Source organism: Porites lutea, chromosome 6, assembly GCF_958299795.1.
Source record: "Porites lutea chromosome 6, jaPorLute2.1, whole genome shotgun sequence".
Lineage (NCBI taxonomy): Eukaryota > Metazoa > Cnidaria > Anthozoa > Scleractinia > Poritidae > Porites > Porites lutea.
Window position 1 is genome coordinate 12,293,005 of NC_133206.1, and position 21,482 is coordinate 12,314,486.

At 38.3% G+C, this 21,482-nt stretch overlaps 1 protein-coding gene across 5 annotated transcripts in view; it reads left to right on the forward strand.

Moving 5' to 3' along the window:
- Positions 1-4,155: 4,155 nt before the first annotated feature.
- The window catches only part of LOC140942375 (uncharacterized), a 29,283-nt gene continuing 11,956 nt past the window's right edge, over positions 4,156-21,482 (forward strand). The window contains exons 1-14 of one of the 5 annotated variants that reach the window (XM_073391338.1): positions 4,156-4,571; positions 6,891-6,936; positions 8,310-8,407; positions 10,806-10,951; positions 11,985-12,080; positions 12,899-13,017; positions 13,455-13,563; positions 14,572-14,680; positions 14,890-14,993; positions 16,431-16,484; positions 16,713-16,770; positions 17,437-17,514; positions 18,155-19,264; positions 20,877-20,963. In XM_073391338.1, coding sequence (XP_073247439.1) covers positions 4,478-4,571; positions 6,891-6,936; positions 8,310-8,407; positions 10,806-10,951; positions 11,985-12,080; positions 12,899-13,017; positions 13,455-13,563; positions 14,572-14,680; positions 14,890-14,993; positions 16,431-16,484; positions 16,713-16,770; positions 17,437-17,514; positions 18,155-19,264; positions 20,877-20,963 — 2,308 coding nt within the window. In that variant the 5' untranslated portion in view covers positions 4,156-4,477. The remainder of the gene's footprint in view (positions 4,572-6,890; positions 6,937-8,309; positions 8,408-10,805; positions 10,952-11,984; positions 12,081-12,898; positions 13,018-13,454; positions 13,564-14,571; positions 14,681-14,889; positions 14,994-16,430; positions 16,485-16,712; positions 16,771-17,436; positions 17,515-18,154; positions 19,265-20,876; positions 20,964-21,482) is intronic. The other 4 variants (XM_073391337.1, XM_073391334.1, XM_073391335.1 and 1 more) reach the window with 4 other exon arrangements.

Here is a 21,482-nt window from a genome sequence, read left to right on the forward strand (position 1 = left end):
CATAGCCAAATTCAGACGTGACAGCCTAAATATCCAACCATTCCCTAACCAAAATGGCAATTATACTAACCTTTTTGTCAGTCAATACCTGTATGGTTTACTTTAGAGATTAACACCCTCAGGTAATATTACTAATGGAAAAGATAACCTCGAGACAAAATAGGTTCTTTCAGTCTGATTTTCGCTCCAGTGGCTGGATTGAAACTAAGAAATTAAAAAGCTGTTCTGTCGCACTTTGTAATAATCGTCGCACTTTGTAGCGAGCATACAAGATCACTTATTCTTATTTGACCAACACATAAGAGAAACCGAGCATCACCCAGACCCATGGCCGTAGGCTCGAATTGAGGAGAGTCTTTTTCTTTTTTTTTTTCTGAAAGGAGACATGCTCGTTGTAATTGCTGGTTTTCCCATGACGTCACTAAAAGTCAAATTACAAAACTATCGATCCTACTGAGATTTTACTTTAATAATGTATTTAATAGAGCAGCTGAAAACATACAAATCTGTTAAAACAGTTCTCCATATATCTCGTAAACTAAATATTTTTCTAACCTGAATCTTGGCGAGGGTCTTTGCATATTTACCGCCTTTTATTTTCCAGACTCTGAACTTTATCTATTAAACGGTTTTATTTATTTATTATAACAAAAAAAAAACACAAAACAATACAAGTAAATGACAAATTTACGGAAATTATCATGTAACATTATTTACTATCTACCGCATAATTTATTTAAAAAATAGAAGAAAGAAGAAAATATAGTACTAAAAACATTTAGTGGTAATAATACTAGAACAATAAAAAAAACTACAGCAACAACAAGAAAACTTATACACAAGGTGCAAATGTATACTAAAGGAGATGTTGAAAGGCATCTTTCAAAGGTCATACTTTCTGAATGCTCAGCTTTTCACGAAGAAGTATGAGAAAACTATCAAAAGACTGAAAAGAGATCATTTCGATGTGAAGGCGGCTGCAGCATATTGAAAATTTTGCAATTAGAAGTGCGTAATTTAGTGAACATCTGTGTTGTTTATTACAGTAAAAACCCCGCATATATAAGAACCTACAGGCTGAAATTTGGCATTTAAATACCCCAAAAAATATAAAAACCTGTTTAGCCTGGCAAAGAAAAAGAGGTTCTTATACAAAAAAAATCACTCCAATTTTGATGGTCAAAATTCTGGATTTTCATTGTGTGAGAAACTTGTGAAAAAAGGTTTTTGTGTATATGTTTTCTTTGACTCACGTTTGTTTGGATTTTTACTAGAAGTATGTTTTCCATAAAGCTACCAAATTTTAATGTCTTATTTAAAAAATATAGAAATGTATTAATGTTTGCCATTTTGTTTTAGTAGTACAATATTTCTGCCAACGGTTACACTATGACAACCTCTAGCTGAAAAATAAGAACCTTTTAAGAACCTAATCAGCTTGAATTGTGACAAACTACCCTAAAATATTAAAACCTGTTCAGCCTGACCTCGAAAATTCTAGATTCTTATATGTGTGGGGTTTTACTGCATAGAAACCCCACACATAATTATACTGTCTGATTATGTCAGGGACACAGTTGCCCAGTTATATTGGTCCACCAAATTTGAAATGTCCTCCAAAAGGCAACTACGAAGGAACAGCGAAAGAACATGTGACCTAAGGAGTGTGTTTAGACATTGAGGGCATACGTTATAGTCACAAATTTCGGTTCTGAAAAGGCTTGCTTTAGTTGCTAGCATATTTTCTACTACCTTAAATTGAAACATTGTTATTTTGATATCATTTTTAATTTGAAAAGGTAATTCATACTACTACCTTAAATTGAAACATTGTTATTTTGATATCATTTTTAATTTGAAAAGGTAATTCATACACTTTATTAACGGTATCGTGAGAACAACAATGCCTTAAGGTCTTGTTTCAGCTGAATTGAGAGTTTGTGGAAGTCTGGAATAACTATTAAGTATAAAGTTGTTCCAACTGTGAGAGTCAGTTATACAATACAACTCGATATTATGGTCGTCAACCTACGTTTGAGATAACAGCATACTAGAACCACTTGATGGAATATCCTCAGACCTATTACATGTATTAGGGTCATGCAGATGATTATCTCAGTAAACAAGAGTAAACCCCGAGTGATATGGCTGTGAGCATGATAGCCTGGGCAGCAAGCGGTGGTCGAGAAATTTGCTCTCGCCCCAGCTTCCGAGCAATACTATCTCGATCGGAAACGCCCTCTTTTTGCAGTTATTAGAGGTGGCGGTAGGTGAGTTTAACCTAGACAAACCTTTCCACTCAAAACAACTTTGCGCTGATGAGTGCAGACAATTAAACTGTCACTGAGCTGCGATCAGCAGAGCAATCAACAAAAGACACATTTGAGCTGGGAATTGAGAAATTGAAAGGGAAGCTTTTGCTCAATTGTCTATTATTTTCATACTTTTATGCCATGATCAGCCCGCTGTAGAGTGGTCTAAAGTGCTCGTAGAGAAAAATCCATTTTTTTTGCACTTCGTGTGTAGCCCTGTTCCTTCCCCTCTAGCGTTTTTTTTTTCTTTGGCAAAATCGGTTTAGCGTAGCGTTAGAGTAGCGTAAGAGTCTCCAGACCTTTAGTTTGACCGTTCGCGCGTACTTGAATACGCAAAATACGGACTCAGTGTTTTGCAGTCTATTATCGCTTCTATCTGAACTATGTTACCCGCCCAATTTTTCCTGGAGTTGAATTCTTAAGGACTTTATCCAGGTTTAAAAAGAGAAGGGAAAATTCCGGTAGTCGTATAAAACGCCGCATTAGATGGTTTTACGTCGTAGGTGTCCAATGGACGTCAAAGAAATGTGCTAAAAAGCGTGATGTGATGCACGTGCAGAGCTGTTGCTTTGCTCATAAAACCTTTGTCGTTGTCGTTGTCGTCTTCGTCGGTGGTTTCTTAAGCTCCCTAAATTTTTTACCGAAGAGCGAAAGAGGAAGGTGTAACTTCTACCAGCTCAGGGGCACCCAACGACAATTTTCGGAAAAATATCTGTTCGGAAGACGATTTGAGATCTAGAATTTTCGGAACATTTGTTGTAAGATTTCTTGCTTGCCTGCTTCTCCTAGGATTTTCGAACATCTAAAATATGGTATAATTGCCTATTTTTAACGGATTTTTACTCTAAAAAGGTCACCTAGAATTTTCGGGAGCCTTTTTTCTGGCTGAAATTTTCGAAAAGGTAAGTTTTGATCCCTATAATTTTCGGGTCACTAGACTTTCAGCTAGGAAATCCGAACAGATGAAACATCTTTAGGGGATAAAAATATGCCTATATCTACCGTTTAAATACCAAAATACGTTTAACAATGCTATGTTTTAGTGGTTTTGAACTATATTCTCGTTGGGTGCCCCTGCCAGCTGTCATTTACTCGCAACTATCATCTACTATCCGTTCCATTTCTGATCGGAACTTTATGAATAATCTTTAATCTTAGATTGATATAATTGCCCCTAGCAAGCTATAAATCTGGCAATGGACAGAATGGAGGTCAGTACACGAAAGCTCATGACATTGACAGCGAGATAAATAAACAAAATGAAAACAAATAACTATAGTTTCAGTATTAGACAATATCAGGAGAAAGGGAAAATGTTTGATACAGGCTGGAACGTAAATTTGTTCGGCCATCGTTCTTATTTTGGTTTCAGGGTTTTGTAGGACATCCCGCATTTCAAGGAACTGACTTTTTCCATGAGTCTAAGTCGCTTGCTTTCGGTTTTCTGGTATCAAAAATAGATTATCCTAAGGTTCGATAAGGAACTACAAAGACAGTCGACTCTCTATGTCCTCTCTTAACGGACAACTAGAGTTAGGCCTTAGTTACTCCCTTAATTTATTTGACTCTCTTTGAGACGGTAATCTCTCTTAAACGAAAAAGTGTCCGTCTTAGACAGAGTTGATTGATTGACTATATTAATTTTTTCCGTGATCACCCACAAGATTATTCCCCACCCTTCTCCTTCAGTTAAATAGCTTCAGTTTCATCAGGAAGTCTAAAAAAATATGACACAAAACAAGAGAAATGAAAGGAAGAAAACGAAAGATTTCCCACGCGGCTGGACTGTCTGTGCTTATCCATGCTTATATCCGGTTACCGTGTGTGACGTCAATTTCGCCGAACCGAGGAAACTTATCGTGATCACGTCGTAAAATCGATTCAGTTCTCGAATATCTATTTACTTTTGCAAGTACAGCATATGTGATTGTCTGGTTTAAATTCCTATACTCCTCGGGTATACCCCCCTATTATCAGCTGTTCTTGTCATGAACTGAGGAAAAGTTTTGGCATTCAGTTGGGAAATGGCCAGCTTTTCATTGAATTGATGATGAGTTGACGAATCCTGAAAAGCGTGTCGAGCCTCGGGCCGTCAAATGCAGCTGTTCCACTCTGATCTTGTGAAGTGTTTAGTGACACCTAAAGTCAGATAGACGCTACATGTCATGGCTAAAGATCAGGAATTACTTCAGGCGGTAAAATCCAACGACCTTGCAGCGTTCAGGAAGCTTGCAACAAAACTTAAAGCCTCTAAAACAAGTGAGTAATACTGGAGGAGAAGAACTTTGAAACAAGACAAAATGAAATGTTAAGTACCTTTTGCTGATTGAATTTTCTTAAACAGGTGAAATGAAGCTGTTTTATCGAGAGCCGGCCATTCAATTTTAATGAGGTTCTTAATGAAGGTTTTATGAATTCTTGGGTTGTTTTAAATGTTAAACCTGGTCTTTCGCGTCCTGCATATAACGATCGCTTTGTTTCGCAAGAGCGGGGGAGAGGTTAATTCGCTTGTCTGCGGAGTGTTGATGGATCAGCGTACTCTTTTATTTTTTGAATTTGTCTTTCAAATTTAGTTTTGTGAAAGAATCAGAAAGAAACCTTTTTAATGGCTAACCTCAATAAAAGAAGGCGCCAATGAATTTTACAAATATTTATTCAAAATGAAATCAGATTTGGGATCTATTTTGATTGCATCGATCGGAAATATTTACATGCGTTCAACTTTATTTTGAGAGATTTTAGAGATTTTGAGGGGATAATTTGTAGTTTGCATGACAAATACAGGTTTCTAATGTATGTGTAAAATATTCTCTTTTATGCTCTGATTAAATTTCACTCTATATTGTTTTGGTTTGAAATGAGTTGGTGATGTAATGGTGATCATGAAGGATACAGCTGTAGATAAGAACACTCTAAATTCTCTCGTGGGCATTGTCAGGTTATCTCTCTCTCCCTTTATTCCTCAAGAAAATGTGATTAAATCCATAATATTGTTTACAATTGGGGCATTACCATCCTTTGGACATGTTTGTTTATTTTTGATAGTTTCCTAAATTATTTACTAAACACTCTAACTTTCAAGGTCTAAATTTCTTTGATATTGTCTGCCGTATAACTGATATTTTCCTTTTTATCGAGACCAAAAAGATTTTTAAATTCACTTTACACCCGTTGTGCCCATTCAATTGAATTCTTTCCTTTATCGTTTTGACGTTAACGAGACATATTGAAATACTGAAGAGGATTAAAGTAACGTGCCTTTCTTGTGAATGTTGTATGTAAAGTATACGTTAAAGTATTAAGTCTCAATATTGCAGTCTGCTGTTCTGGTTTCTTTACTATTAAGTATATTGTAAAAACCTTCAAAAAAAGACACAATTTTTTTTAACAAAATTCATGTTTTAAAATCTCATCAGATACTCAACTGAGTGAGAATTCAGGCTAGCCATATTCTAAGGATTTTGAGATACACAAATCAAAACAGGTTTAATACTCATGTGATGCAAAATTGAGACTGAAAAGTAGTCGGTTTTTCCCCAAATCGGCTTACCATATGAGTCTCACACGAGTGAACCATGCAGGCCTCACACTGTTCATGAGTACTTGATTACACAATAGTATGGACTGTTTTGCAGTCTAGCTTTGATTCTAAACTTTATCTTGTGAACCAGCCTGCCTCTTGGTTTGGAATCAAGCACCAAAAACTGTGCTTGAAACAGAGCTTATATACAGGTCCTGTAACTCAGGCCCAACTTTAATCCTAACATCTTGGTTATGCTGGCAGGTGCACCTGCAAAATGTCAAACCTAGCATCATCACAGTGTATATATGTTGTTGTTCAATTTTACATGTATCCTCAGTTTAAATTTCTTTTCTTTTTTTTGGCATGGTAATGTATGGTCATCTGTTTGAACCAAAGAAAATAAAATTTAAACCAAGGGTAAATCCACAACATATATAGTTTGTAATAGAGAATCTAGACTGTAGCTAAAGTGACAGAAGAAACAATAAATAACGTCAATATCACAGGCAGCATGCTGCTATTGATGCTGGAAAACAATTAAATCATCTGATTATATGAGCTGTTGGAGAGCACAAATTTGTACCAAATGAGGATCCACAACTTATACTGGTGTTGATATAATGACAGCCTTTTGACGGCTATACATGTAATGACACTGTGCTCCACTGAGGCTCTTGATTTATATAGTGCTATTTTATCATGTTAACATTCGTACTTCTTCCCGCAATGTTGACGAAAATTTAAATAGAATGAGGACTGTTGAGGTGGGGTTTTTAAAACTCTAATTGCCTTGTTGCTATTTTAATTTAATTAGTTGTAAATAGCAGAAAAAAAACAAAGCCCAATAAAAAACATTGGAATTCTGCAGTGAATACCAGTTATTTTTGTCAAGTGCATTGTTCAAAAACAACAACAACAATAACAATAATAATAATAATAATAATCATAATCATAATAATAATTATTATTATTATTGTTATTATATTATAATAATGTAATAATCATGATAATTATCATTGTCATTATCATGCATGTAAATTTTTTATATTTTGTAGAAAAAGGTGGCAAAAAGTACAATGTGAACATACAAGATGAAGATGGGTAAGCACAGCTTATCTTCTTGGTGTACTTAAATCTCTCCCCAACCTGGTTGAATTATCACATTCGCCCCCCTGCTTTTAGGGAGCATTCACAAAAACTTGTTGGGTGGGGGGGGGGGGGGGGAGGGACTGATGAGAAATTATCTACTATCTAAAAAATTTGGAGGACCCCTCCTTGCTGCATTAAACATTTTCAGGGACCCCCTTTTAGTATCCCTAAAATTGGAGACACCCCCAAACTACCTCTCAGTCCTAATTTCTTCCTTGTCCTGGTAAATTTGTATATCATGGATAATAAGAAAAGTTCCTTACTTTTGCTGGCATCAGTAATACAGCCAGTCAATGCTCTAACAAAGTCTACGAGTCCTCAGCTTCTGTGTTTAGATAGATTAGATTTAGAAGGAGTGGAAATGATCAGCAGTATAAAGTTTTTTGGCTCAGTTACGGTGTAGAATGATATGCTTGGCTACAGGTGGAGCATGATTCTGTAGGTAGAAGGTGATCATATGCAAACTCCCTTCAATTCCCTTTAACTGACTCTAGCTACAGTTTTAGTTTACAGCACTAGCTCTCTTGGTGAGCTTGTGTTTAACAGCTACATGTATACCTAAGCAACTGATGAAGGATCCAACATTTTGGTTCTGAAACCGGTCTTGCAGTCTCAGCTAAGCAGAGCGTTTTACTTAACCATGGCACACTGAATCTGGTACTAAATAGATCAGTGTCATTTTGCATACACAATGGAAAGCTTGGTTCCATACTTAAAACTATGCGGTACTCCCGCTTGAGAGTGTTTATATTTTTCAAACACCCCGCTTTTGCCTCCAATTTTTTTGTAGGACCCCCCAATTTCTCATCAGTCCCCCCCCCAACAAGTTTTGGGAAGGCTCCCTCACTATAATCAAAGTTTTTCAGACATTTACTGGTCATTTCCACTCTCCTTCACTTTCTCATGTTTAAAGTAATGGAACAGGCTCATGTTAATAAAGATTTTTAAACAAAGAATCCATAGAATGGTTTTTTAAAAACAATGTAGTGCAGGTAAATTACCATTGTTCTTCAGGAAGCAAACATGAAACAAACAATACATTGGCATGACAGAGGAGATCTCACTATAGTGTATCACAGACTACATGTACCTGTACCTGTACAGATACCAAGTGCTGGTTGAGAAAAACTCCCGCAAAAATTTCATGCCACACAGTATAATTATGGATGTCTTGGACAACAAGACAGCCATTTATTTTGAACCCTGTTAATGAAACTCCTGAATACAAACTAGGCATGACTACTGACAGATTTCCTTTTTTTCCCATGTTCACCAATTCATGGAGACTATTTCTCACTAAAATTTGCAACTTTGTTTTGAGACAGATTTACGGCTTGTCATCATGCATCGCTTATGGGCAACAGTGAAATTGTCCTAGGGCTTATTGATTTGGATTGTGACATCAATGCTAGGGATCACAAAGGTATTTATTTTTATTCATGCTTATTTAAGTTGAAACAAGGCTGCGAATAATGGTCGGTCATCAGACACTGGCTGACTGAAATTTGCTAGTGTCCAATGAAATCCTACCTGTGTTCAGACGTTATGTCCGGAGAATTTTTTTTACATAAAAAGAAAGAATAAAGATCTAAATCTTACTTTGTGTTAGGACGATATTAAAGTCACTTAACAACACTGAATTGGGTAGCAAAGTTTTCTTTTACATTAGTGTTACATGTCCTCTGTTTTACCTGATATAAAGTTCAACCTTTCTTTGGTGGTATCCGACCAAGATGGAATTTTGAACACATTTCAATTTATAAAAACTTCAAGGGCAGGGCAACTCCAAGAAGGAAGGACATCATTTTTCTCAGCAAAGACTTACATTTAAAAAGATAAAAATGTGATTACTTAATGTAGTTTAAGCCAACTTTCCTGTTCCAGGAAAGTCCATCCAATCTCAATATAATCCTCCTCGAATGACTATGAAAGTAAGGCACTATGAGTTGCTATTTTGGGCATGTCCATGCATGTTGTCATTCCATGCAAAGTGAGATTGCTGTGAAGATGACATTGAAAGAGTGTGATCAAAGCCCTTGTTGATTATTTGTCTCAGAAAATCTAGGACTCAATTCATTATCTCCACCCTCCCCTCCCTTGGGGCTGTTTGCCTGAGAAGCCACTGAACTCAGCTTTAGTGTGACAGCAGAATTACAGAATTGCATGGAAATTGCGTACAGTAAGCTATGTGAACCAAGACTGAGTGGTTAGAAATGTGAACATAATAACTGATGAAATGAAAGTCACATCAAAATCCTAAATCCCTAGTTCCCTTTTAGCTAGTAAGCTGTGCGATGAAGCCTGCTAGTGTGTGCTGCTTATGAGGTTATTCTCTCTTGCAAGGTTATCATGGATACAATCCCAGGGGCCCCACTCACATATTTTAATGATGGGGGGTCCGAAGGATTTTTTTGGGTCTGACATTTTGGCCAAAAGGGATTTTTTGGGGTCTATGAAAGATGCCGGGATTTTTTTGGGTCGCGAAAACAACACAGGGATTTTTTTGGGTATTGTATTTTTCATCAGCTCAAATCAACAATAACATAAGCGCAATTTACTGCTTGTGTGGTATTACGGGAACAGAATATGTCAAGCCAGTCAACCTCCAGCGTGACAGTGTAAAGAACATACAACTTTTGGTCAAGCCCTACAAACTGCTCCATGATCATGTGTTTGCAAGATCCAGTGTAACAGAGGAAGTCAGCATCTCTGATGTCATCAGTCCAGTTTCTCTGACTAGGAGGGGGGAAGAATTTCAGCCTTCACTAGCCGATGCTACTTACCTAGAAGCATATTTCCCATTGGACAATTATGGTGACACTTCGCAATACATGGCTGATGATGGTCGAAGAGTCCAACTTTCCCGGACTCGGACAGGGTGACTTAGGCGAGCGGTTGTGTACACCGCACATTAATCACGATTAATAGATCCGGTTTTTACTTTCCGATGCTGTTTGTAAGGATACAGTTTGGCTTGAATTTCTAATGAACAGTGTATTAATTTTCAAGGCTTATATTTGATAGAGTTGAGTTGCCCCGAGTTGCTATATTTCACCACACTCCTATGTAACACGCCTGGTGAAACATGATTTGGTGTGTATGGATGTGTTCCGTACCTGGTGGGAATTGTCTGTCCACCTTTTGAGACATCAGTTGCACAAAAACATGGTGAAAAGTCTGATGCCACAAGGTCTGTTACATAGGGATGTTTCGGTACAATAGCAAGCAAAGAATGTGCTAAGGACAAGACATGCTGTAGATGTCATAATGAATATCTTCCTGTAAAGTTGTCGCAGAAGATAGGATGAAGAGACACTATAACGGTCATGCAAGCTTTTTGTATTTGTTTTTGTATAGTTTTGTTTTTTACCAAAACCAAAGTTGAAGTTGGCATGTTTTAGCTTTCCAGAAGATAAATAATAAAATTTGCTGATGCAAAAACACTGAGGGATTTTTTTGGGTATGCTAAAAAAAGTAGGGATTTTTTGGGTAGAGAAATTCTGAAGTTGGGATTTTTTTGGGTATAAAATATGAACCTCTGTCAGACCCCCCCCCCCCCCCCCGTCATTAAAATATGAGAGTGGGGCCCCTGGGGATACAATCCTGCGTTGCCTGAATTTTATCAGACCCACTTCTCCTCCCTGATAATTTTCCTAGACAATGAGTTTGATTCCAATCCACTTCTCATATAGCCTCCCACACAGACATTCTTTAGCTTGTCACGCAATCCTGCCCATCGTAGGGAAGGAATGCATGACGAAGCCCTAGGAGTGTTTACATGGGAGGGTAATTCTCATATTTTTCTGTTGTTCACTTATCAGGCATGTCACCATTGCATCTAGCAGCATGGTCTGGAAATGTTGAAGTTGCACGTCTACTTGTGGAGACTGGAGCTCACATTAATGCAGGCTCAGATAATGGAGACACACCTCTTATTTTAGCATGTCAGCATGGCAACTCTGATGTGGTTTGTAAACAAAATCCCAGTCTTTACCTGTGTAGATGTTTTGGGTAAATTTTATCCTTAGTTTAAATTTATTTTCCTGGTAAAATATTATTATTGCAGGGCTTCTGATATTTCGCGGAAGAAAAAGCAAAATTTTGTGGGATTATCAGGGGCAAATTCGCGGAAAAATCGGCCGATTTCGCGGGATTTTCGTGGGAGAAAAGTCAAAATTCACCGGAAAATCGTTCGATTTCGCTGGATTTTAGCGGAAAAAAGTCAAATTTCGAAGGATTTTCAGGGGCAAATTCTTAGAAAAATCGGCTGATTTCACCGGAAATTTCGGGGGGAAACTTCGCCAAGAAACAATCACTAAAAAACAGCCGATTTCGCAGGATTTTTTTTTGGCAAATTTCGCTAAAATCGATCAATTCTGCGTCGATATGACCAGCGTTGTTTAACGTTGTTTTTTTAACAGAGATAATCATTGGCTCTTTCAACAACAGTTTGCTTGAGAAATGAGCGAATGCTAAAGCTATTAACATTATGGTTGGTGCCCAGTTTTTCGCAACATTATTCTAAGAACGCCTGGTAGTTTTGGGACGTTGTTTACTCGTTGCAGTGACGAAGTTTCAAGATAAATTTGGACGTTTGGGGTGAATAAAACAGGTCTAATGGCCAAGATAAGTATTAAATATGTTTTGCCAACAAGTATTTGGAAATATTTCTGGTGGATTTCGCGATATTGCGCGTATTTTGGGGGAATTTCGTGGGTCCGCGACCGCGCAAAATATCAGAAGCCCTGTTATTGGTATGATGATGAGGATGAAATCAGCGAAGAAAATGTGACCAAGGAAAGGATATTGTAAGGGGTGTGTGGGATTGAGTTACAAACATTGTGTAAGGCAGAAAGGAGAATTATCTGGGAGTTTATCAAAAGTTATATGGGTTTTTTTCCAGGAATCCCTTCATTATTGAACTACAAATCAGCAAGGTAATAACTTAGAGTTGTTGTCGTGATGTTGATGATGATAAGGTTCATTTATTGCCTGTACAGGTGGATGTACTGTTAGACAGAGGCTGTAATTCTTGGAGTACCAACAAAGGTGGAGAATCTGCTTTGGACCTTGCGTGCAGATTTGGACATGTGCATGTACGTATCTTGTCAACTGTTATCGAGCTACATGTAACTACTAACTCATATTTATCTGCTTTCCTCAAGTCTGGTTGCTTAAAAAGTGATCAGAAGAAAACAGGGGGTAGGGGGTTTGACCCTTTCACTCCCTTGTTCTGTGGAGATGTAATATAAATGTTTTCTTTTCCCATTGCTCACAATATACATGGAAACATTTTTTTTCAATGAAAATCATTATCCCCATAAATGACAACCATGATTCTATGACTTTATCCCTGTGTGCATGCTAATTCCCATGCTGATTTGACAGCTACAAACAGTTGCCAGAGAGAAGTTGCGAAATACATCCATGCTTTCCATTCCCCCTTCCCCCTCCTCCCTACATTAAAAGTTGCTAACAATAGAAGGCCATGCTCAAAACTTGGAGGAGCAAATTTGATTGAGGGGGAAGGAGGGGGTGTGTATGAAGTGTAGTGCAGTGGTGTTTTTACCTGTAGAAATTGTTTTGGGGTGAGCGAATGTTGTGCCTGAGAAAACAGAAGACATTTTGCATTGCCACCAATGGTTTCCCTGTAAAATGACATCTGAGAAATGCAAAAATTCCATAGTGATGATGTGTCACTGGTACCTAGAATTGGGGTAGTAAGGCATCATCAGTATGGAATCCTCAGATGTCATTTCACAGGAAAACCAGTGTTAGCATTGCCAAACGTCAGCTGTTTTTTCTGGCAAGTGGATGTTATTTTTTTCAAGTGTTTGGTAGGTATTTATGTTTAGTGATGTGGCTATCATTTTTTGATAATTTTCAATGCAGTAAATAATTTGGTTTCTTGTAGGTTGTTGAACTGCTTCTCAAGTCAAAAGAAGTGCGCAGTGTTTTAGCAAGTGGTGAACCAACGAAAAACGATCCCCCATTACACTTGGCCTCCAAGACTGGTCATGTGGAAATAGTAAGGTATGGTCAATGTAAGGCTTGGGTTGTTTCTTTGTATTACGTCATCTTCCATAGTTCTATCAAAGCTTCATATTACATTGTACATCTAACATGTCAAAATTAAATTCAGGTTAAAATTGTGTAACCTTGGCTGGTTTCAAATTCCTTTGTCTCCCAGCCCTAATTCATGAAAAATCAGGGCTAGGAGAAAAAGGAAATTGAGAATTAACCTAGGTTAAGAATTTTGAACCTGAATTTAATTTTGACCTGTAACATACACAACTTTAAATGGTTTGCTAATTCCCAGTAATCATGTTTTTAGTCAAGAAAGCTTTAAAAGTTACTTGCCCAACGAGAAAATCTACTTGTCCAAGACTACCAGACAGACGGGACTTTTTTCAAGCTCTGTTTTCTAACAGGACCAATAGGGCAATGCTAAGCTTCTGTTTACCTTGCAGAATGTTGTTAGAGGCTGATGCAGATCTCAACCATGTTACAAGCAATGGTACCTGTTTACATGAAGCGGCTCTTTATGGAAAAACAGAGGTGGTTAAGACACTTTTGGAGGTAAACTACCCTCTGCAAGTCCCTCTCTCTTATTAAGGCTTAATAAATAAATAAACATCGTTTTTACTCGACTAAGCGCCTCAAATGCGGTGCTTATTTGAGGGCGGCGCTTATTTGAAGGTGGCGTTTATTTGAAAGTTTGAAGTGACATTATTATTATTGGCATTGTTGTTAATTGTATTTAGCCAACTAAGAACCTTTTAATTTTTAATAGAAAGCTTAAGCAACAACTACAGCGACAGCTACAAAAACGTCAATCATAAAGTGAAGTCGCGCAGCGTCAAACTTTGTAGCCGTTATTTCTTGTTCATTTCGTCAAATGTTGGCATTTTTTTCTGGAGTTGAATTCTAAAAGACTGTATCAAAGTTCAACAAAAGGAAAAGAAAGTCGTTGTCTTGTGTTCACGTCCTCCACAAAACGTGAAAGTAGGTATTTTCACGTCGTAGTCGTGCAGTGACGGCAAAGAAATGTACAAAAAAGCGTGATGCACGTGCAAAGTTGTTGTTTTTCTAATCTCAACCTATTGCTTTTTTTTCCGTTCTCGTTGACGTCACCCTCGTCGTTGCTTAAGCTCCCTATTTTTTCGGGGCCGCGGCGCTTATTCGGGGCGGTAATCATTAACTTTTTGTCGCAAATGCGATGCTTATTTGGGGGCTGTGCTTTATTAGGGCGGCGCTTATTCGAGTAAATACGTAATTCTCTGTCTACATGGTTTCTCTACTTGAGGAGGAATACATTTGTATGAGCAGTAGCTAGACCTGTGTATTGACCTATATTGTCTGGTTATTATTTCGGTTAGCTCGCCGAACTTGTTTAGTTAATTCTGCGGCTCACAGTACATGATTGAAAAATATCGTCAAACAGAAGAGAGTGGACGTACTGTGTAAAACAGTGGTAAGAACAAGTGATAGACAACCAGTTATCTGTCTATCAATTAATGTAGATTTAAGGTTTAGTAAAATCGCCCTGAAGTGGAAGGTCATATTTGTTTGTTGTGTTTATTCCAGTGGGGCATCGACTCAAATGCCAGGAATGATGAAGGATACTCAGCACTTGATGTCGTAAATCTGTTCACAAGTTCCAAAGCATCGTCAGAAATCAAACAACTATTAAAAGGTTTGATTCTTTATCTTTGCGGCAAACGGTCTTCATTTCCTTCTTTGAAACAAACAACCAGCCAAGAAACAAAACTCTATTTACAACATGCTTAAGGTACAATACAAAACGATTGCGTCAACAAAACGTTTTGTCGCTGTTCAATTTACATGACCCTTATAAAAAGAAGGGAGTTTTTTTTTTTTCATTGATAATTTCAATCGTTTCAGATGCCGCTGCTGCAGACCGTACTGTGTATGCCAGAGCTGTAAGAGATCACTTCAACATGCTGGATCCTACAGCTCTACCCTTCAAGACTGGAGACACTATTATCGTAAGGCCCAATGGTTGTCTTTTATAACTGTGTTTATATATTCCACCTGAAACAAGAAGGCACATACAGCCGATTTTAATTGATATTCGACTGTAATGCCTAACAATTTACTATTGTACTGGGACGTGTTGTGATCAGCTAGTCAATCCATGGTTTTTTTTTTTTGCTTTTTTTCTGAAGTAACAAACAAACAATGGCCTTAACCGTGGTCAAACAAGAGAAAATTGCAAACGTTAAACAAAGTGCTTCAAAGCTTAGGTTGTCATTTTCGTCGTTTAAAGATTGAAACGTTACTACTAAAAAAGTTAGTAGTCAAACTCCTCTTAAAAAGTTCTGGTCACTCAAACGCACTTTATTTTCCTCTCTGATAATCGTGTATTGAGATCTTACAGCTCTGCTCTCTTGTTGTTTGAAAACTGAAACAGCGGACTTGTTTTCGACACTTTACACGGGCACGAGGTTTTTATTTTGTTGTTTTTTGTTGCTCTTGATTTTGAGAAAAAGGAAAAAAAAAAATGAAAATAGTCGCATTTACCATGTATTTTAAACATCTTTTCCCTTGTTAATAAAGTCCCACTAAATATAGAGAGAAAAAACCCGCTACGTTTGACAGCGATGTAGATGAAACTATGGCCTGTTTGCGCACGTCGGTCTTCCTGCTCCTTGTGGTATTTGCACTCTTGTTTTTTATGGCCTTCTCACCTACCAATCGAAAGTAAAAACAAAGCAACCATGACTTGCTTACACACGATTTCCCGCGCTTTGTGCTCTCGAAATTCGCCTATTGCATATCTCCCATAATGCAACTTATTTGCCCCCCAAAATTTTGCATAAGCATTGTTTTCAATTTCTTTCGAGACGGCTTTAATAGAGTGTTTTCACTCACGTGGCCAGCATCTATGCAAGTTTATTGAAACAAAAGAAAGCATTTGCATAAGAAAGGCGTTTAACTCCCAGAGGACTGGTTTGGGACACCAACATGGCGGCCATTTCATTGTTTTGGGACACCAATATGGCCGCCGTGATGTCATGTGAAAAACACTCTATACCCAAGAGAAGTGAAAAATAAAGGTTATGCAAAATTTTAGGGGCAATAAGGTGCATTATGGGAGATGGGAAAGTGGCGAATAGGCCATCTGCACGATGGTGTCATTCTACTACTACGACCAGAATCCTTTTCGTTAGGGGCTCCTATTTTCGTTTTGCCCTTCACATTTAAGTTTGTTAATCCCGTCGAGGTTTAAATAGCAAAAGCCCTTATTTGCACAAGAATGCAAAACCCTGGAGGATCCTGGTCGCAGTAGTAAAATGACGTCATCGTGCAAATGACCTATTTGCTGATTGGCTAATTGAATTTACTCCAACAGTACAGTCACGTGATATTAAAAGGTTTTTTTTGCATTGCCGTGATGTTTCTTTTTTGGTCTCTCATTTTAGGTATTGGAACAAAACGAGAATGATAGATGGAAAGGAAAAAAAAAAAATGGAGATGTAAGCACTTGGTGGTTAATGCATTGTTTATATTTAATCAAGTTTTTATTTTGTAGTTTAATATACCGGTTTCTTTCTAGTCATTTCTTATTCCATTTAGCTTGCGGTTTTTGACCTCTAACGGTTGTCTTCTTTACATTGGTTGAATTTATGCTGTGGAGATGAGTTATTTAGCTAAAGCTTAACTAAAACAGTAAAAGATCAAAATTTTTACTTATTATTCCACAGAATGAAAAAGTGGGCTACTTCCCAGGAAACTGTGTTAGGCTACCTTCGTCTAGGCGAGGTTGGTTCAGGAAATTTGTCATTCATAGTTTGTCATTAGTTATATATACTTTTGTTAATGTATTAACAGTCGTATAATCTTGCGATTAGACATCACCATCATCATCATCATCATCATCATCATCCACCACCACCACCATTGTCATCAGAATATGTGACATTTTCATCATAATATGTGACATATTGATATTCCAGTCATATGAGTTTGAAGAATGTGTGTCACTTGATTCTAGTTTAGTGGCCTTAGCATCCACGAGTCTTGTGTAGCTCAGTGGTAAAGTATCTGGACAAGTAAACAGAAGGTCATACGTTCGACTCCTGTCAAATTTTCTGTTAGGTTCAAGTTGAGCTGATAGCAATGACTGCTTTGCAGCACCTGTTTCCTCAACGCATGTTTCCTCAACGCATGACAGCATATGTTTTAACCATTTATATTTTTGTTTTTATGCATACAATTATTGTCCCCCCCCCCCCCCCCCCACGCACACACCTTCTCTCCCTCCTACATTGCATCTTCCCGACTTTTTCAGCGGAGATTTGGGAACATTTTCATTAGAGATCCTATAATTTTAACACCTGTAATACCACAAAATTTGCTAGGGGAATCTTTTGGTTTTACGTTTTTTTTTTCAATAAAATACTTGAGTTTAGCGACAATTAAATTAAGTTTCAGGTAAGAGATCATCAAAGGCAGAGTCCAGTGCTGTTCCAAAGGGATCTTACGAGATGGTCGCTTTAGCACCAGGTATAACGAACCTGTGTTTAACGAAGTCGTCAGTATAACGAACGATGTTCTTCCACCCACTTATAATAAACTTTAAGGAAAAGAACCTCGATATAACAAAACCTTGTTACAGCAGACATATTTTGCCTGGCTTTTGGCTCTTCCTTGTATCGAGGTTCCATTGTGCAGGAACGAGATGGGGGAAAATGTCGCCTACACATCTTTTTAGTCACTGTGTTATGTCCACATGTACTTTGAGACAAGTCTTCCGCAGTTCTTTTGGTTAACACTTCCAAGACTTCTAGCTGTCTACTACTATGATTTTCAAATTAAGTTCAAACGATTTACAGTCTCGCGAAACTGAAGAAGATACAAAGGAACCCGTTTTTTGTTTGCCGGAGAGATTTGTTGACGCTTTGCTCCATTTTGGCATCTGAGAGTCTTGTTTTTGTTTGACTTACGTTGGTGAAAGGTCGATTAAGATGTTTTCAGATAGTAACATATTCTCACTACCTACAATACACTTGAATATACAATGAGATATGGAGGGGTTAAAATGGTCGCCAGGATATCTAATAGGGGATATCTATTGTTATGAAAATATTCTTGCTAAATTTCCGGTACTGAAAATAAGTTGTTTGTTGTTGTTTTTGTTTTTCAGTACCTTCGTCTCCAGGAATGAACAGGAATTCCCCAAGGTTAAGTAGCTTTGGTAAAAAGGGCGCACGCAACCGTGGCGATGAAAGCGCTGAAAGCGCTGATCAAAGCCCTACTCCTGCACCTGTGTCGTTGCCTGAGAAAGGTTTGAAGGCCAAAAAGGGTTCAGTCAAGCTGGGCGCTGGTTTGCAGTACGTGGAAGTAGCAGTCGAAAAAGTGCCTTTATCACCCCCTCAGAGCTCAGCGGGAGGAAGTAAGGCAAACAGCAAAACACAATATGCTGAAGTTCTTCTACCACCAAATAATTACGTGGAGGAGGTGAACGAATGTGAAGACGTTCCTCAATTGCCGCAAAAAAGTAATAAAAAGCCTCTTTCTGTAGACGAACCGGAAGATATTTGGGTACGAAAACCGCCTTCCCACCCCCCACCATCTTTACCTCCCAAAAAACGGACTAAGAGCGACGCTGCTGATTCTGATTTATCAGCTGCCAAGGCTGTAAGACCACCCGCAGTGCTTCCAACCGTAACCGAACCCGCGAGTCATGCGAATCCCGAGGGTCGGTCGGTTCCTAGTGTTTCCAATCAGGCCAAAAAGCGGGTAGCTACTCCCGAGTTGTCAAGGAAAGGATACGAGGAAATGACTGTTGGCCCAGTTAATGGCGGAAGGGAAACTCCCCTTGTCGAAGACATATGGAAACCACAGCCAGTGAATATTCGAGAACATTCTAGGCAGCAGCCATTACCGTACGAAAACGTCAGCTTACCGCAAAGTAGAAAGGTCCCACTAAGCGACAAGCAAAGCATGCGTATCTCAGACATTGATCAACCTGCAGAGGGTGAGGATGGATATGTTGTTGTCAACCAACAGCCTTCAAAACCAGCTGATTCGAGGAGCTATGAAAACGTCACGCCTGGCGCTGTCACGCAAGGTGCCGTCACGCCACGTACCTCTTCTTCAGCCACGAAACGTGCGGCTTATGAGAACGTTAAGAATGATGGCTATTATGTGCCGATGACTGGAGCTGTTCCTTCGATCTCAAAACAAATTGATCGGACGGATAATAAAACCTTGGGAGTAGAACTTCCAGAGGACAGGAATTCCGCTGATGAAGGTATAGAGTATTCTTAAAGGGACTATGCCATGCTGTTTGCTATCCTTATTAACCCTTTAAGCCCCAATATCCACATACAAATTCCCCAAACTGATCTCTATACATTTCCTTACAGAATGAGTAAAGAAAATCTGATAAAAGATCAAAGCGTTTTCCCATTGGTGATCATTTTATTTATTCTCATAACCTAATCTCCTTACAATGTATGGATATCGTCAGGAGAAAATTTATTTTGGTCACTATTGGGACTTAAAGGGTTAGACAGCTAAACTGACTTGTCTTCGCGTCATTTGAATTCTAAAAATAATGGTCCAGTTTTTATTATTTAAGACTATATTCAGACACTGAAACTGTTGCCTGTCGTCTGTTTTTACGGATGACGAGGATAGAAATAGATTTAAAATTATTATGTTTGCTTCTCCCTGGTGAAATTCGTTTGATATGTTCTTCATATCTCTAATAGCGTGCGTAGCAGGCGCTTGGAAGTATTTGAGCTCTAGAAAGAATGGGCGCGTGCCTCCCTCGTGCGCCGCGTTGTTTCGCGGTCCCACCACTTCCATGTGCCTGTTACGCAGGCTTTATCTCTAACGGAGCATTTTGTGTACGGCTGAGACAGTAAGTAATGACTTCAGCAATATCCTCCTGACGTAGCCCCTTTTAATTTAACCTTAAAGAGACTGCATCAAATTTGGGTGTCACTCCCCGTATGAAAGGGACGGGGATGACCGTCTCCTCGCTGTGCGTTGTTAATGGCAGATGTTGGTCTCACTTAGTTAGGGTGGTCAGGACCGAAAACCAATTTCTTCACACATACATGTATCGTTTAGGATTGTACATAAAGAAATATCTTGATTTAAAAAAAAAAAAGAAAAGAAAAACGCCTCCATACTGTGTTAAAGACAGCTCTCATTAGCGCTACTGGAATCACTATCGCCTTTACTTGGTTGTCTCTTTTAGCATGATCTCCTTTAGAGGTCAAATAAAGTCCGAGCGCCCGCTCACTGAGCCACGTCCTCCTTTCCCTGTTTGGTTCTAACTTTTCAGACGAGAAATCCCCCTTTTTGTGATATAAAGTAACTGAAGTGTGCCTGACGGATACTGAAAAGGACAGTATACAGAACGAGTTTTCCTAATCCCTGGTCCACTCTGATCATAGTTTTATATTATATAGTGGAATGGCTATTGATGAAGCCTGTCAGACTTCCTTATTGTATGTTTTTGTGGACTTGAAGGTGCGCAACGTTCAATAGCATTCCAATCATTTAGGTCATTTTGATCTTGTTGATCAATAAGAACGTCGCATTAATTCATTCCGTCACAATTTGTGAACAACAACAACAACAAAAAAAGGATTGCATGGGCATCGTCAAGGAGCTCCCCATGGTTTTATCGTTGATGTTTGCCGCGTTTCATAACCAGTCTCCTCTACTTTCTGTGCTCTGATAAAGCTGTAAGCAGGTTCTAAAAATTGTCTTCTAGGGAAAAACTACGCTCAGAATACTTTTCGTTACTTCAAGTTTCAGCGTAGTGGTCATTCTTTATACGTTAATCATTGTTTTTTTCTTACAAATGTCTCTATTTTTGCTAGTTTGACTGGTTTCTTTTGCTGCAGGCGAGAGTACAGATGCGATGGATTATGAGCTGATGAAAAGCGATGCATTACCTGTTAAACATCAATATGTTAACATTAAAAAACCTGGTAAGTAAAGAGTCTTAAATCTCAACCTGCTAATTACAAAGTATGCATTTTCATTCCCTGGAATTCTGGAAACATGTAAATATACGTGCCTGACACTGCGTATGAGGACAATATTTGACGTCATGTTTATGATTCGTCTGCGTTTCTGGAGAATTTGTGGTCGCAATTCTTTGGATACAATTAATTGTTCCGCCATTATCCGATGAGTTATAGAGGCTTAGGTTCTTGCATGGAATATTGGAGAGCTTAAGCAATAAACTGAAGACGGCGGCTGTGTGTCTACACCTACAATATACATTTTTGTGCATTTCTTTGCCAGCCTCTGCAAAATAACAACGCAGCTAAGATTAACTGAAGGTTTTTTGGAAAACGTGAACTCATAACAGTGAAATCCGTTTAATATTATCACTGCTGAACCTTACTAATGCAGCTTCGCCAGATTTTTGCGCTAACATATTTTTAGTTTACTTGCTCGTTTTCTAAATACTTTATCTACAAGTTTGTTTCAAAAGTTTAAAA